Source organism: Podarcis filfolensis, assembly GCF_964270895.1.
Source record: "Podarcis filfolensis genome assembly, chromosome: 3".
Taxonomy (NCBI): Eukaryota; Metazoa; Chordata; class Lepidosauria; order Squamata; family Lacertidae; genus Podarcis; species Podarcis filfolensis.
This window is the reverse complement of record NC_139606.1, coordinates 118,466,152-118,479,456: the sequence shown is the minus strand read 5'-3', so window position 1 is coordinate 118,479,456 and position 13,305 is coordinate 118,466,152. Positions and strand designations below refer to the sequence as shown.

Sequence of the window (13,305 nt, the reverse complement as noted above, 5' to 3'; positions counted from 1 at the left end):
AACTTGAGTGCTTTAGTGGCAGTTGCATGAAAAGAGTAACTGAAAAGAGCAGCGGTTCAAAAAAGAATAAAGTAAGCCAATTTAATTTGGATGAGTAGTTTGGATGAGAAGAGGGGTCAGGAGAGCCCTCTGGTGGACTGTGCAAGAACTCCAGCACATGGTGGAGACTACATCAGTGTTTCTCAACGGGGGGGGGGGGGGGGAGAGAGAGATAGTCCCCCTGCCCCCCCAGGATATTCCAAGGGGGCCACAGCACAAGACTAGGGGGCCACAGGGGGGAGAGAGAAGTGACCGAGAAGAAAACAGAAAAGAAAACAGAGAAGTAAAAAGGTTGAGAAACACTGCCGTATATGGCCTGGCTATTCCTTGCCATTGTTCACCGTTGATCTGAAATTAATGGCGTTAAGCCTGGCCACTCTTGGAAGTGAGGTTCCTGGAGGGTGAGCAGCCGTACCGTCCCAAATGAGCCCATTTAGGTTTCTGCAACCCAGGTGCTGCCTTGATCCTTCTCTCACATCCCTCTTAGTTGCTCCTGGGCCTACAGTCACCCTCTGATTTCTTTACTTCTGTGTTCCAGCTGTCAACGGTGGGCAGGGAATGCAGGCCGGCCGCTCCCCCTTCGAATTCTGCGACCCCCTGGAGCCGGTTCAGCTCAGGACGGCGCCTTTCTCCGCAACCAACGGCAGCAGCCCTCACCCTGGTTTGCCTTCCGAGCAAGGCAGGGGGGCGGTACCCGGACCAAGCCCCTTCCAGCCTGACACAGGTAGGTGCATCTGTGGCACCGGAGGGAAGGATCCCTGGCGTTCTTTCAATAGACAGAATACACAGTGGTACCTTGGTTTACGAACTTAATCCGTTCCAGAAGTCTGTTCTTAAACCAAAGCGTTCTTAAACCAAGGTCTGCTTTCCGATAGCACCATACAAATGGAACACACTCAACAGGAAGCGGAACATGTTCTGCATCCAAGGGAAAGTTCACAAACCAAAACACCTACTTCCGGGTTTGCGGCGTTCTTAATCCAAGTTGTTCATAAACTAAGCTGTTCATAAACCAAGGTACCACTGTATAGCCCTTCTCCCAATGACCCTTTGAGGTAGTCGGCCTGAGAAATGATGAGCCGCTGAAATTCACAACTATGCAGGGACTTTCACCATGCTGTAGTCTGTCTCCCACTCCCATTTTGTTGTGAGTTATCATCCTCATCACTTTATTGCTAAAGTACCCTTATTTTGTGTGTTCAATTTGCATGCCGCCCTTCATCAGGGCAGTTCACAACATGAAAATACAAGATAAAAAAGGCAAAATACATAATAAAAACAAAACAAAACCTTCCCAAAAAACACATTTAAAAGGGTAAGGTAAAAGGTAAAGGGACCCCTGACCATTAGGTCCAGTCGCGGATGACTCTGGGGTTGCGGCGCTCATCTTGCTTTATTGGCCGAGGGTGCCGGCGTACAGCTTCCGGGTCATGTGGCCAGCATGACCAAGCCGCTTCTGGCGAACCAGAGCAGGGCACAGAAACGCCGTTTACCTTCCCGCTGGAGCAGTACCTATTTATCTACTTGCACTTTGACATGCTTTCGAAATGCTAGGTTGGCAGGAGCAGGGACCGAGCAACAGGAGCTCACCCCATCGCGAGGATTCGAACCGCCGACCTTCTGATCGGCAAGTCCTAGGCTCTGTGGTTTAACCCACAGCACCACCCGCATCCCTGTTTTAAAGGGTATAGGATGTTAACCAGCCCAAGGCCTGGCTGAAGAGGAACATTTTCGCCTGGTGCCTAAAGATCTGAAGATCACAGGTCGGTCTACCCACATGATGTAAAACCATGCAGTTTAAACCTTCAAGAAACCTTAAAACCTCATAGGAATTCGAAACTGAGACGAATTAAACTAACAGACTCAACTCCCTCCAAAGGGCCTGAGCAAATAAACGTGTCTTTAAAAGTCATGCTTAACCTGCTAGGGAAATAAGCAGCCTAGTCAGCCCAGCATTAGTTCTGACATGTTAAGCAAATGCCCCCCCAGCCTGCCAGCTCCGTCTTTCAGCCTGAAGCAATGCACAGGAGAGAATAGCAGAGCTGTGTTGAAAGTCAGTGCAGGGAAGCAGCTTCGCTACAGAACCCAGAAAAGTCAGTTCCTATCATTGTCCCAGTTAGCAGGACGGGGAGATCAGTGCTGTGGCATTCTAAACGTGTGTGGAAATCTTTAGGAATTATCCCCAGCCTTAGCAGCTCCTGCACATCAAATCCCAAAGCCCCTCATTTTGTCAGTGTCGCCACATCGGGGATATCGGCACTCTCGTTTGGGGAATTGTGCAACAAAGAGCCTCTTCTGATGCGCTCCTGTATTGCTGCTGCCAAAATCCGCAGATAGCAGAACTGAGTTTGAATACAGAGTTTCTGACCATTTCATCTGCTGCCAAGCCGATCCTGCAGCATCAAGCACCCACAACCATCAGACAGATGAAAGAGGTTTTCGGTATTTCTAAACACTACCTATGATGCAGTGTGAGCCGGAGGGAATATTCAAGCACTCCGTGGCCCCCACACCTAAGCAGCTGCCTATGCAAGCAGCCTGTCCTTTGAGATTCACTTAGCTCAGCCCCACCCCTATCTCTGTCTCACCACTGAGAGATCGAAGCAAGATCTGATAGACTAAGCAGGGCAGACTAGAGCAGGTTGTTTTCATCCGACGAAAATGAAATTGCCTGCATTTGGCGTCTAGAGCGTAAATATTCATGTCTGACAAACGGATCAAATTGGTTCTTGATTTACAAAGGAAAGCCTCTTCTAAACTCAGTGTATGTGGCAGAGGCATAGATTCTGTTTAGATTAACTGAGTTAGAGGTTATCCAAGCATAGCAGGGCTAATGTTAAAAAGAAAGCGCTAATATTTTTTTTAAAATCAGATATAAAAGAAATCAAGTACAGTGGGTGCTCAGGTTGTGAACGTGATCCGTGCAGGAGGCACGTTCGCAACCCGCAGCGCCGTGTCTGCGCACGCGTGGGTTGCGATTTGGTGCTTATGCGCAAAGTGCGATTTAGCGCTTATGCGCATGCGCGAGTGCTGAAACCCAGAAGTAACCCGTTCTGGTACTTCCGGGTTCAGTGCGGTGCGCAACCCGAAAACGCGCAACCTGAAGCGTCTGTAACCCGAGGTATGACTGTATTTTTATCCGGCTCGCAAGATGACTGCTCATAAATCTGGTTGAAGGTTTATTTGCTTGTTTTGTGTTTTTTTAACAAATGGCAAGAATGGGAGATCTGTGCTTCCTCAGAAGAAAGAACGTTAGGAAACAGCTATGCTGTCTCAGACGAAAAGGCTACCTATCACCGCCTTCTGTCTCCAACTGCGGTCAGTTAGGCGATCCAGGATGCTCACAAGCAAGTTTTGGTCTCCTGGAGCGACTGTTTTTAAAACACACACAAACAGTGTTGGTACAGGGGGGGCAGGTATACGCCTTGTCTTTCATGAGCAGCAAACAACTCGCTCTCGGAGCTTAGAAAGGAAAGGACGCCATGTGATAGTGCTTGCTAGCATGTTCGGGAAGGATGTTTGGTTTGGCCTCTGGAAATGCAAGATGCACAGCTGAGGTCATCTCCGGGTTTGCTTTCCCGTTGCACTTCCCAGGGGCAGCTGGGCGGGCGACACCCTATGGGTGGAGTGCGCACCTGAGCCACTCTCCCCCACGTGGCGCATATCCTTGCTCAGCTGTAAATTAGCAGCGCCGCTGCTGTTGCCGGTGCTCCCTTTATTTTCCTGTTGCCAGGCAACCCTTGCGAACACTTCGTCTCTGCTGCATAGCCAGCGCAAGAACAAAACCTGCTCTCTCTGGTCGACTTCGCTCTCTAACCCATGGCTGCGGCGCACACTTTGCGGGTTTTGCATTATCAGCAGTGTTGCCCGTCCATGGAGGAGAACTTGATGGCCAGGGCTCGGCCAGCTAAGCAGATGTTCAAAACCAGGGCAAAGCTCTAGATCAGGGGTCCCCAAACATTTTCAGGGCTCCATAAAATTACCCCCAATTTCCCCGTACCCTTCCCTATTAAAAGCATTATTCAGAATAACAGTTTCTGTGACCCACAGAGGAAGATAACAGCACAATAAACTTCAGCGACAATTAATTGCGCATTTCTTCAAAATCCAATATAAACCACTCAGTTTAATTAAGTCGGCAAAACTGATGAACTTGATCTAGCTTTTCAAAGTCTGATAGCCATTTTAACAATAACAACAACAACAACAACAACAACAATTTTTATTTATACCCCGCCCTCCCCAGCCAAGGCCGGGCTCAGGGCAGCTAACAAGCAATAATAAAAACAAGTTGAATGAATACAACTTAAAAACAAGATTAAAATAAAACATGAAAATATTGAAACATTAAAATATTAAAATGCAGCCTCATCGCAGGAAGAGAAAGAAAAAGAAAGGGGGGGAGGGAATCAAATTGGCTCCAAGCCAAAGGCCAGGCGGAACAACTCTGTCTTGCAGGCCCTGCGGAAAGAAATCAGATCCTGCAGGGCCCTGGTCTCATGAGGCAGAGCGTTCCATCAGGCTGGGGCCAGTGCTGAAAAGGCCCTGGCTCTGGTTGAGGCCAATCTAACTTCCTTAGGGCCCGGGACCACTAGGGTGTTGCTATTTATGGACCTTGAGGCTCTCTGTGGGGCAGACTGGGAGAGGCGGTCCCGTAGGTAGTAGGGTCCTAGGCCGTGAAGGGCTTTAAAGGTCAAAACCAGCACCTTAAATCTGACCCTGTACTCCACCGGGAGCCAGTGCAGCTGGAAAAGCACTGGGTGAATGTGATCCCATCGCAGAAACCCCTTATATACACCTTCCCCCTTGCCCCCGTGGAGGTGAGAGTGCTAGCACCCACTTTGGGAACTAGCGCAACCCCCAAGTCAATGAGATGAGTGACCCTACAACATTTAGAAGACATCTGAAGGCAGTTTTGAAATGTTTTGATGTTTTGTTATGTTTTTTATATATGTTGGAAGCCACCCAGAGTGGCTGGACAATCCAGACAGATGGGCAGGGTGAATCATAGAATCATAGAGTTGGAAGAGACCACAAGGGCCATCGAGTCCAACCCCCTGCCAAGCAGGAAACACCATCAGAGCACTCCTGACATATGGTTGTCAAGCCTCTGCTTAAAGACCTCCAAAGAAGGAGACTCCACCACACTCCTTGGCAGCAAATTCCACTGTCAAACAGCTCTTACTGTCGGGAAGTTCTTCCTAATGTTTAGGTGGAATCTTCTTTCTTGTAGTTTGGATCCATTGCTCAGTGTCCGCTTCTCTGGAGCAGGAGAAAACAACCTTTCTCCCTCCTCTATGTGACATCCTTTTATATATTTGAACATGGCTATCATATCACCCCTTAACCTCTTCTTCTCCAGGCTAAACATGCCCAGCTCCCTTAGCCGTTCCTCATAAGGCATCGTTTCCAGGCCTTTGACCATTTTGGTTGCCCTCCTCTGGACACGTTCCAGTTTGTCAGTGTCCTTCTTGAACTGTGGTGCCCAGAACTGGACACAGTACTCCAGGTGAGGTCTGACCAGAGCAGAATACAGTGGCACTATTACTTCCCTTGATCTAGATGCTATACTCCTATTGATGCAGCCCAGAATTGCGTTGGCTTTTTTAGCTGCCGCGTCACACTGTTGGCTCATGTCAAGTTTGTGGTCAACCAAGACTCCTAGATCCTTTTCACATGTACTGCTCTCAAGTCATGTGTCACCCAATAATAATAATATATTATATAATATATAATATATAATAATAATTGTATTTTTATTATTATGGAATAGGATGTCCTGAATTTCATTGTAGAAATGTTGGAGGGAACGCTAGTGGTTTAGATTTTCTGCTTTGGGCAACCAACGTAGACCTTTCAGTGCATTTGGCAACCCCCGCCTCTTCTCTCTTATCTCACACATAATAAACACAGTTTTCCCATCACTTTGGCCCATTATTAAGAAGAGGATTTGCCATCCCAGGTGGAAGTTTTTGAGCATTTGCAACATTGCTTCTGATTGGCTCATCCCCGCTTGCGGGGATTTGAAACGATGTCTCTTGTGGAACTCTAAAGGCCTTTGGAAGGATCTCTTAATGCATCGGCTAAAAGACCAGGCCAGTTAATTGGCAGTCCACAGCAAACCTTTAATGCGGCTTTGTCTCTCTCATCCTGGGCAGGCAGAGCCATCTGGATGAACATGCCTGCGCTCATTTAGATTTCACCCTGCGCTGCCGTTTCAACTTCTTACACCGGGCGTGTGGCTGAAGAACACAAATTGAATTCAATTTTAAAATAATAAAGCTTTTACATTGGCAGCCTCATTAGCCCCAGTTAGTCTTGGAAATATTATTCCTTAAACGTGTGTGTGTGTGTGTGTGTGTGTGTGTGAAAACACTTCTGTTTAAAATGAGGCCCTTTAAAAAGGAATATAAGTCTTGCTCACAGATTTCTCATTTTTCAATGTCAACACACCTCCTGATGCACTGATGTCTATCTCAACTTCTCTCTCTCTCTCTCTCTCTCTCTCTCTCTCACTCACACACACACACACACACACACACACACACACTTTCCTGGTTTTGTCATTTCAGTAACAATAACAATAATTTATTATTTATTATTTATATCCCGCCCATCTGGCTGAGTTTCCCCAGACACTCTGGGCGGCTCCCAGTGTTAAAACATGCCATGTTTAAGTTGATCAGGTCCAACATGGTTTCTTTAAACTAAAATTTGAAGCAAGCTTGCATTTTTAAACTATGCACACTTAAGAAAGGCAGTCTGTGGATGTCGTGGCCAGTTTTAAACACAAAGCCCTTAAACATTTCTGAAATGACAGAGACACAAGGAACAGACTCACATACACTTAACAGACAATACACATAACAGGCAACATGTAACATGTATATATATATATATATTTACATCCTTTGGTTGGTTATTTCACTCCCCAGCGACCTGTTTCCATTCCTTGGAAGGCTTAAGGAAACATTTTGGCTGGGTCTTCTACTGCAGGAGCATTTGGTTCAAAACCTATTTGTTTTGCTCTTGCTTTTATTATGTATTTTGTGTGTTTTGTCTCTTTTTTGTGTGTGTGTGCCATGAACCGCCCTGAGATCTACAGACGAAGGGCGGCATACAAATTTAATTAATACATGATAACAATAATAATAATAATGACAACAGGGAGCGCCTCCAGCCGTGCAGCCTTTATGGGCCCAGTGCACCAGATCAGCATACCAGAGAAGCTGAAGACTGGCATATTGTGACCAGCAGGTCCCTCCTGTGCCCGCTGGGCTTTGGCAGCTCCTGCCCTTGTGGCAATGGAGTTGGCCATGCCTGCCGTCCCTGTCCAGCCCTCTCCTGGAGTTCAGGAGAGCATGCCTTCTGACTCCCACCTGGTCCTGCCATTCTTAATGCAGCTCTGCCAGCTGAGCAGGACATTTCCCATTGCGTTGCCGCTCGCCTTGACCTGGACACCTAGATGGCTTAGGACCCTCGTATTTACGGGACCGCCTCTCCTGGTATGCCCCGCAAAGGACCTTAAGGTCCATGAATAACCATAGTTTAGAGGTCCTGGGCCCTGAGGAAGTCAGACTATCCTCCACCAGGGCCAGGTCCTTCTCAGTGGTGGCTCCGGCCTGGCGGAATGCTCTGTCCCATGAGACCAGGGCCTTGCAGGATTTAACCTCCTTCCATCGGGCTTGTAAGACAGAGCTATTCCACCTGGCTCTCAATTTGAACTTAGCCTGATCTTTTATTCCCCTTCCTTCTCCCCCCCCTCCCCTTTTTATGATGATTACCCACTCTGGGATCCCACAGCTAATTCTTCCCTGGTCTCCTCGCTGGCCCAAGTAGGACCAATTCAGCCAGCTAGCCCTGGTGACCGTCTAATGTTTATTGGATGGATTTCCCCCCTTAAATTGATTTTTGAATTCTGAATTTATTGTTATTCATGTTTTATACTGTATTTTATGCTGTTAAGTGTTTTAAATTTGTTGTTAGCCGCCCTGAGACCGGTTTTCTGAACCAGGAAGGGCGGGGTATAAATAAAAAAAATTATTATTATTATTATTATTATTATTATTATTATAGATGTGCTAAACTGGCTTCGCCTTCTAATTAGCCTCAGCCACCGCCATCCTTGATGTCCTCCCACCCTCTCTTTTAGTCCCACCATATCATTATTATTATCATCATCATCATCATCATCGTATTTATTTATTTAATTAATTAATTTCTACACCGCCCTATACCTGAAGGCCTCAAGACGGTTCACACAGAATATCAAATACATAAAATCAAAACAAAACCAATTTAAAAAACACCAAAAGAGCCAGCATTATTTTTTTTTAAAAGGGTATAGGATGTAGATCAACTCAGGCAAAGGCCTGGTTAAAAAGGGACGTTTCTGCCTGGTGCCTAAAGGTTTATAGTGAAGGTGCCAGGTGGACCTCCTTGGGGAGAGCATTCCACAGACAGGGAGCCACCGCAGAGAAGGCCCCGCTCTCGTGCTGCCACCCTCCTGACCTCTCGTGGAAGAGGCACATGAAGGAGGGCATCAGAAGATGATCTCAGGTCCGGGTAGGTTCATATGGGAAGAGGCGGTCCTTTATTATTATTATTATTATTATTATTATTATTATTATTATTATTTATACCCCACCCATCTAGCTGGGCTTCCCCAGCCACTCTGGGCAGCTTCCAACAAAATATTAAAATACAGTAATCCATCAAACATTAAAAGCTTCCCCAAACAGGGCTGCCTTCAGATGTCTGGTAGTTGTTGTTCTCTTTGCGATCCTGAGCCATTTAAGGCTTTATAGGTCAAAACCAGCACTTTGAATTGGGCCCAGAAACTAATTGGTAGCCCGTGCAGTTGGACCAGGATTGGTGTAATATGCTCAAACCATCTTGCTCCGGTGAGCAACCTGGCCGCTGAATTCTGCACCAGCTGAAGTTTCCGACCAGGACAGGGTAGGATCCTGCCATTTAACTTCTCTTCTCTCCTCCCTCCGTCCTCCCCCCAGGATTGCCTGAGCTGGAACTGGGAGTCACAGATCATCAGTTCGGTCAGCCAACAATTGGGGAGCAGATCCCGTGGGCGGACAACCCCATGACCTCCATTAATCGGGGACCTATGAGCAAACCGGATGAGTAAGTATAGGGGCTTCCCTGCCCCCACCCTCCTGTTGCTTGTGGGAGATTTCAGGCAGGGTTTATGGGCAGATGTCAACATGCAGCTGGCCATCCTGGGACCAGCTTTGGAGGCAAATATCCATGCGCAATATCCGCAGGAGTTTTTCATTTCGTTTCATCTGTTAATCGCTTCTCGCGAGGCATCTTGAAACAATTTCCAGTATAATGGCACACATAAAACAGTATCATATATAAAAGCGGCTAGAAACAATTGCATATTATTAACATGGTTTTTTATATATATAAAAAAGCTATAAATATAAAAACAGATTCAGATCCAGGCCAGAAACTGGGAGAAAGATTTGTGCTCCTTCCACAGTCTTGCTGCTGCAGTGCTAACTGGAGCTCAGCCCTTCCCCCTGGGGAAAAGCACTTTTTAGTACTTGGTTGGAGCAAACGGCATTTCAGGTTTTCTCCAGATAGATGTTTGCTCCAATTTAGCCCTAGGAAAGGACGGAGGGCAAGAGGGAAACAGCTCAAATTCTTGCTTTTCTAGGCATAGGGCAAGCGGAAATGTGGGCAAACCCTTAGTGCCGCTGCGTCCAGACCTGGTCTGGTGGTCTGTCTCTCCCCACACAAACTAGGATATATAATCTCGATTTGGTCATCTTGACTTCCCGTTTCCAGTTTGCCTGGGGGAGATAAACCACCAGTCCAAGCATGAACAAAACGGCTAAGCCAGAGCATTTCTTAGCCCCAAAGCTATTGCTTCTGTAAGTTAATGTTCTGCTTGAATTGAGAGACAGCGCACCACACTGCCTTCTCAGCTTGCAGCTACTGCCCATGCCAACACACCCCTCTGCCGCGGTCCTTGTCCTTGGATATGGAAACAACCATTTTTCTCACTGCAGTGGGAAAGGGGGATTGGAGCAGGGAGCAAACTGCATGCTGTCTTGGGAAGGCAGGATTTTCAGGACAGAAACCTCCTTCTCCCTCTTCCCCTTCCCGCCAGGCACCCTCTCTTCCGTCCCCTTAACAAGGAACATAAAACTGTTTTGGAGCAGAGAGGAGCTCCGGGGGCAACCAGGAGGGAGCCCCAGTCCATTAGCTCTCTTGAGCGGGAAAGGATCCAGTTTCAGGTTCCTGGCCCGGCGCCCCGGTTTTGCTCTTGGCGAGCCGCCTTGAAGCTGAGATGGAGCTCAATGCACAGAGTTCATTACAATCCGCTTTGTTCTTAGCCAAGCTTTCCCCAGGGGCTGTGATTGGGGCTTGCTGCAAGATCTGTGCCGAGCAGCTGCAGCAGCTATAGGAAGTCTTGTGTGGGGGTTCCCCTCTATATTTGCCCCCTAGACTTTGGCTTAGGGGAGGGAGCAAGCTGGTTATTCTGCGTTATGAGGGATTGTTAACCGAGGTGAGGAAATGTGAGTAGGTGGGGCGGGGGTGAAACTGCTTTCTCCATAGTTAACTTCCCTTTCTTTTGTAAAGTGCAGTGTTTAATTTCCTTACTGTTTGGCAGTCTCTTTTACTTCAGTAGCTTCCATTGCCTTGGTGGGCGACACCTCTAGGGCAGGGTTGTTTAGGATGTGTCCTTAAATAACTGTCCTTCACCATGATCCCATAGGATAAAAGGTAAAGGGACCCCTGACCGTTAGGTCAAGTCGTGGCCAACTCTGGGGTTGCGGCACTCATCTCGCTTTACTGGCGGAGGGAGCCGACATACAGCTTCCGGGTCATGTGGCCAGCATGACTAAGGCACTTCTGGCGAACCAGAGCAGCGCACGGAAACGCCATTTACCTTCCCGCCGGAGCAGTACCTATTTATCTACTGGCACTTTGACGTGCTTTCGAACTGCTAGGTTGGCAGGAGCAGGGACCGAGCAACAGGAGCTCACCCCGTCGCGGGGATTCGGACCGCCGACCTTCTGATCGGCAAGTCCTAGGCTCTGTGGTTTAACCCACAACGCCACCCGCGTCCCATAAGATAGAGTGGGTCATAAAATATCAATGCATAAACCTGTCTGAATAGCCCTAGCTTCCCTTGTACATCTGGAGCAGGTCTCACCCTCACCACACAGCTTGGCTCTGCAGCTTCAGGCCTCTTGGACCATTTGCTTTCCTAGCCTCTTTCTTCTCGCAGTCACATGCCATTGCTTGCATTATGTGGGGGGTCAGCTATTGGGGGCTGGGGGGTGGGGCCTGGGGAGCAGACCTTCAAGCATTGGCCTCCATGTCACCTCCATGATTAGGTCCAAGTCCACTCCGCTAAAAACAAACAGATATTTTACACTTGCAAAAAAAGCAGAATTCTGTGGCTCCACCTTGTGTAATCTGGGTTTTTGTTAATCCAATTTGTCAGGCACAATGGAAGGGCAGGAGGATGCTTGGCCACTGGGTGAAAACCTTGCTCAGCTTCTGAGCCTTCAGCAGGTGTCAGCCGCTTAAGCAGGTTTTTCACAGCCATACAAAGGAGCCCTGCTGAATTAGAACACAAGGCTCCGTCCAATCCGCCACTCCTGCTTTCAGAAGTAGCCACCCAGTTGCTTCTAGGAAGCCCATGAGCAGGGCATGAAGCCTGCAACACACACACACACACTGTGTGCCCTCCTTCAACAGCTGTTCAGGTGTGGACTGCCTCTGAACATGACTGTTCCATTTAGGTATTGTGACTGGCAGCTGTTGATAGACCAGTCTCCCTCCAAGAATTTGCCCGATCCTATTTTCAAAAGCTGGTCCCATCACCTCCTGGCAAATAGAAGGGGAAGAAATGGAGGCAGTGAGAGATTTTACTTTTACTTTCTTGGGCTCCATGATCACTGCAGATGGTGACAGCAGTCAGGAAATTAAAAGACGCCCGCTTCTTGGGAGAAAAGCAATAACAAACCTAGACAGCATCTTAAAAAGCAGAGGCATCACCTTGCCAACAAAAATCCATATAGTTAAAGCTACGGAAGTGAGAGCTGGACCATAAAGAAGGCTGATCGCCGAAGAATTGATGCTTTTGAATTCTGGTGCTGGAGGAGACTCTTGAGAGTCCCATGGACTGCAAGAAGATCAAACCTATCTATTCTGAAGGAAATCAGCCCTGAGTGCTCATTGGAAGGACAGATCCTGAAGCTGAGGCTCCAAGACTTTGGCCACCTCATGAGAAGAGAAGACTCCCTGGAAAAGACCCTGATGCTGGGAAAGATGGAGGGTACAAGGAGAAGGGGACGACAGAGGACGAGATGGTTGGACAGTGTTCTCGAAGCTACGAACATGAGTTTGACCAAACTGCGGGAGGCAGTGGAAGACAGAAGTTCCTGGCGTGCTCTGGTCCAGGGGGTCACGAAGAGGCGGACACGACTAAACAACAGCAATTTTCAAAAGCTACTACTAAGCCTGTAGCGGCAAAACTTGCCAGTTGCTTCGTGCAAAAGCGCCTATAAGAACTTGAAATGTGCTTTCCCACCCTTTCCCCCCCCCCCCAGGGAAAGCTGAAAAGAGCTCAGGTGCCACGTTCTTCACGCCCACAACACGCTGGCATTTCCACGGCGCTGCCCCTGACGCCTTCCTTGCGTGTGACTCTCTGTGCTTCTAGCTCAGCTTTTCTTGCACGTCTCACCAGAGACGTGGGAATCCGGAAAAAAATACAGGATCCTGAACCACCAGGGGACTTTCACCTGAAAATTTAGGTTCTGATTCATACAAACAAGTATCAGTGCCCACACGGCAGAAGCTGGTTTATGGAGCCTTCTGGCCAAATAATCATTGTGCAAATCTGTCAGTTTTCTCTACACCTCCACAACACATGCTGGAGCCATGTGCCGAGCTGCTCTTTGGAAGAGCTTGCCTCTCAAGCAGCCGTCACGCCGTTGTGTGTACAAATTCAGACTGAAGAGAACAGTCTAGGTCTCCTTTTTGTGTTCCAGACCATCCACCAGCTTGCATCCATCCGCATGAATAATAACCTGGCCTTGCTCCTACTTTGGATGCTGGAAATGCAAGAGGTTTTTTTCCTCACCCTTAGCATTTCTTTTTCTTTCTTTCTTTTAGATTTATATACAGCTCTTCGTCATAAGTTCTCAGGGCAATTCACGGAATAAAATACAGGATAAAAACAAGTAAATAAGTAAAGCAAAACGGCAGAACAATAACCCCCCCTTCCCA

At 47.8% G+C, this 13,305-nt stretch overlaps 1 protein-coding gene across 6 annotated transcripts in view; it reads left to right on the top strand.

The window, feature by feature from the left end:
- NCOA1 (nuclear receptor coactivator 1) overlaps positions 1-13,305 on the top strand; it is a 281,772-nt gene that overhangs the window by 246,529 nt on the left and 21,938 nt on the right. For all 6 annotated transcript variants that reach the window (XR_014545798.1, XM_083604769.1, XM_083604770.1 and 3 more), the window contains 2 exons: positions 578-763; positions 9,051-9,177. Coding sequence is in view for 5 of the 6 variants with exons in the window: in XM_083604769.1 (XP_083460895.1) it covers positions 578-763; positions 9,051-9,177 (313 nt within the window). In the remaining variant the exon portion in view is untranslated. The remainder of the gene's footprint in view (positions 1-577; positions 764-9,050; positions 9,178-13,305) is intronic.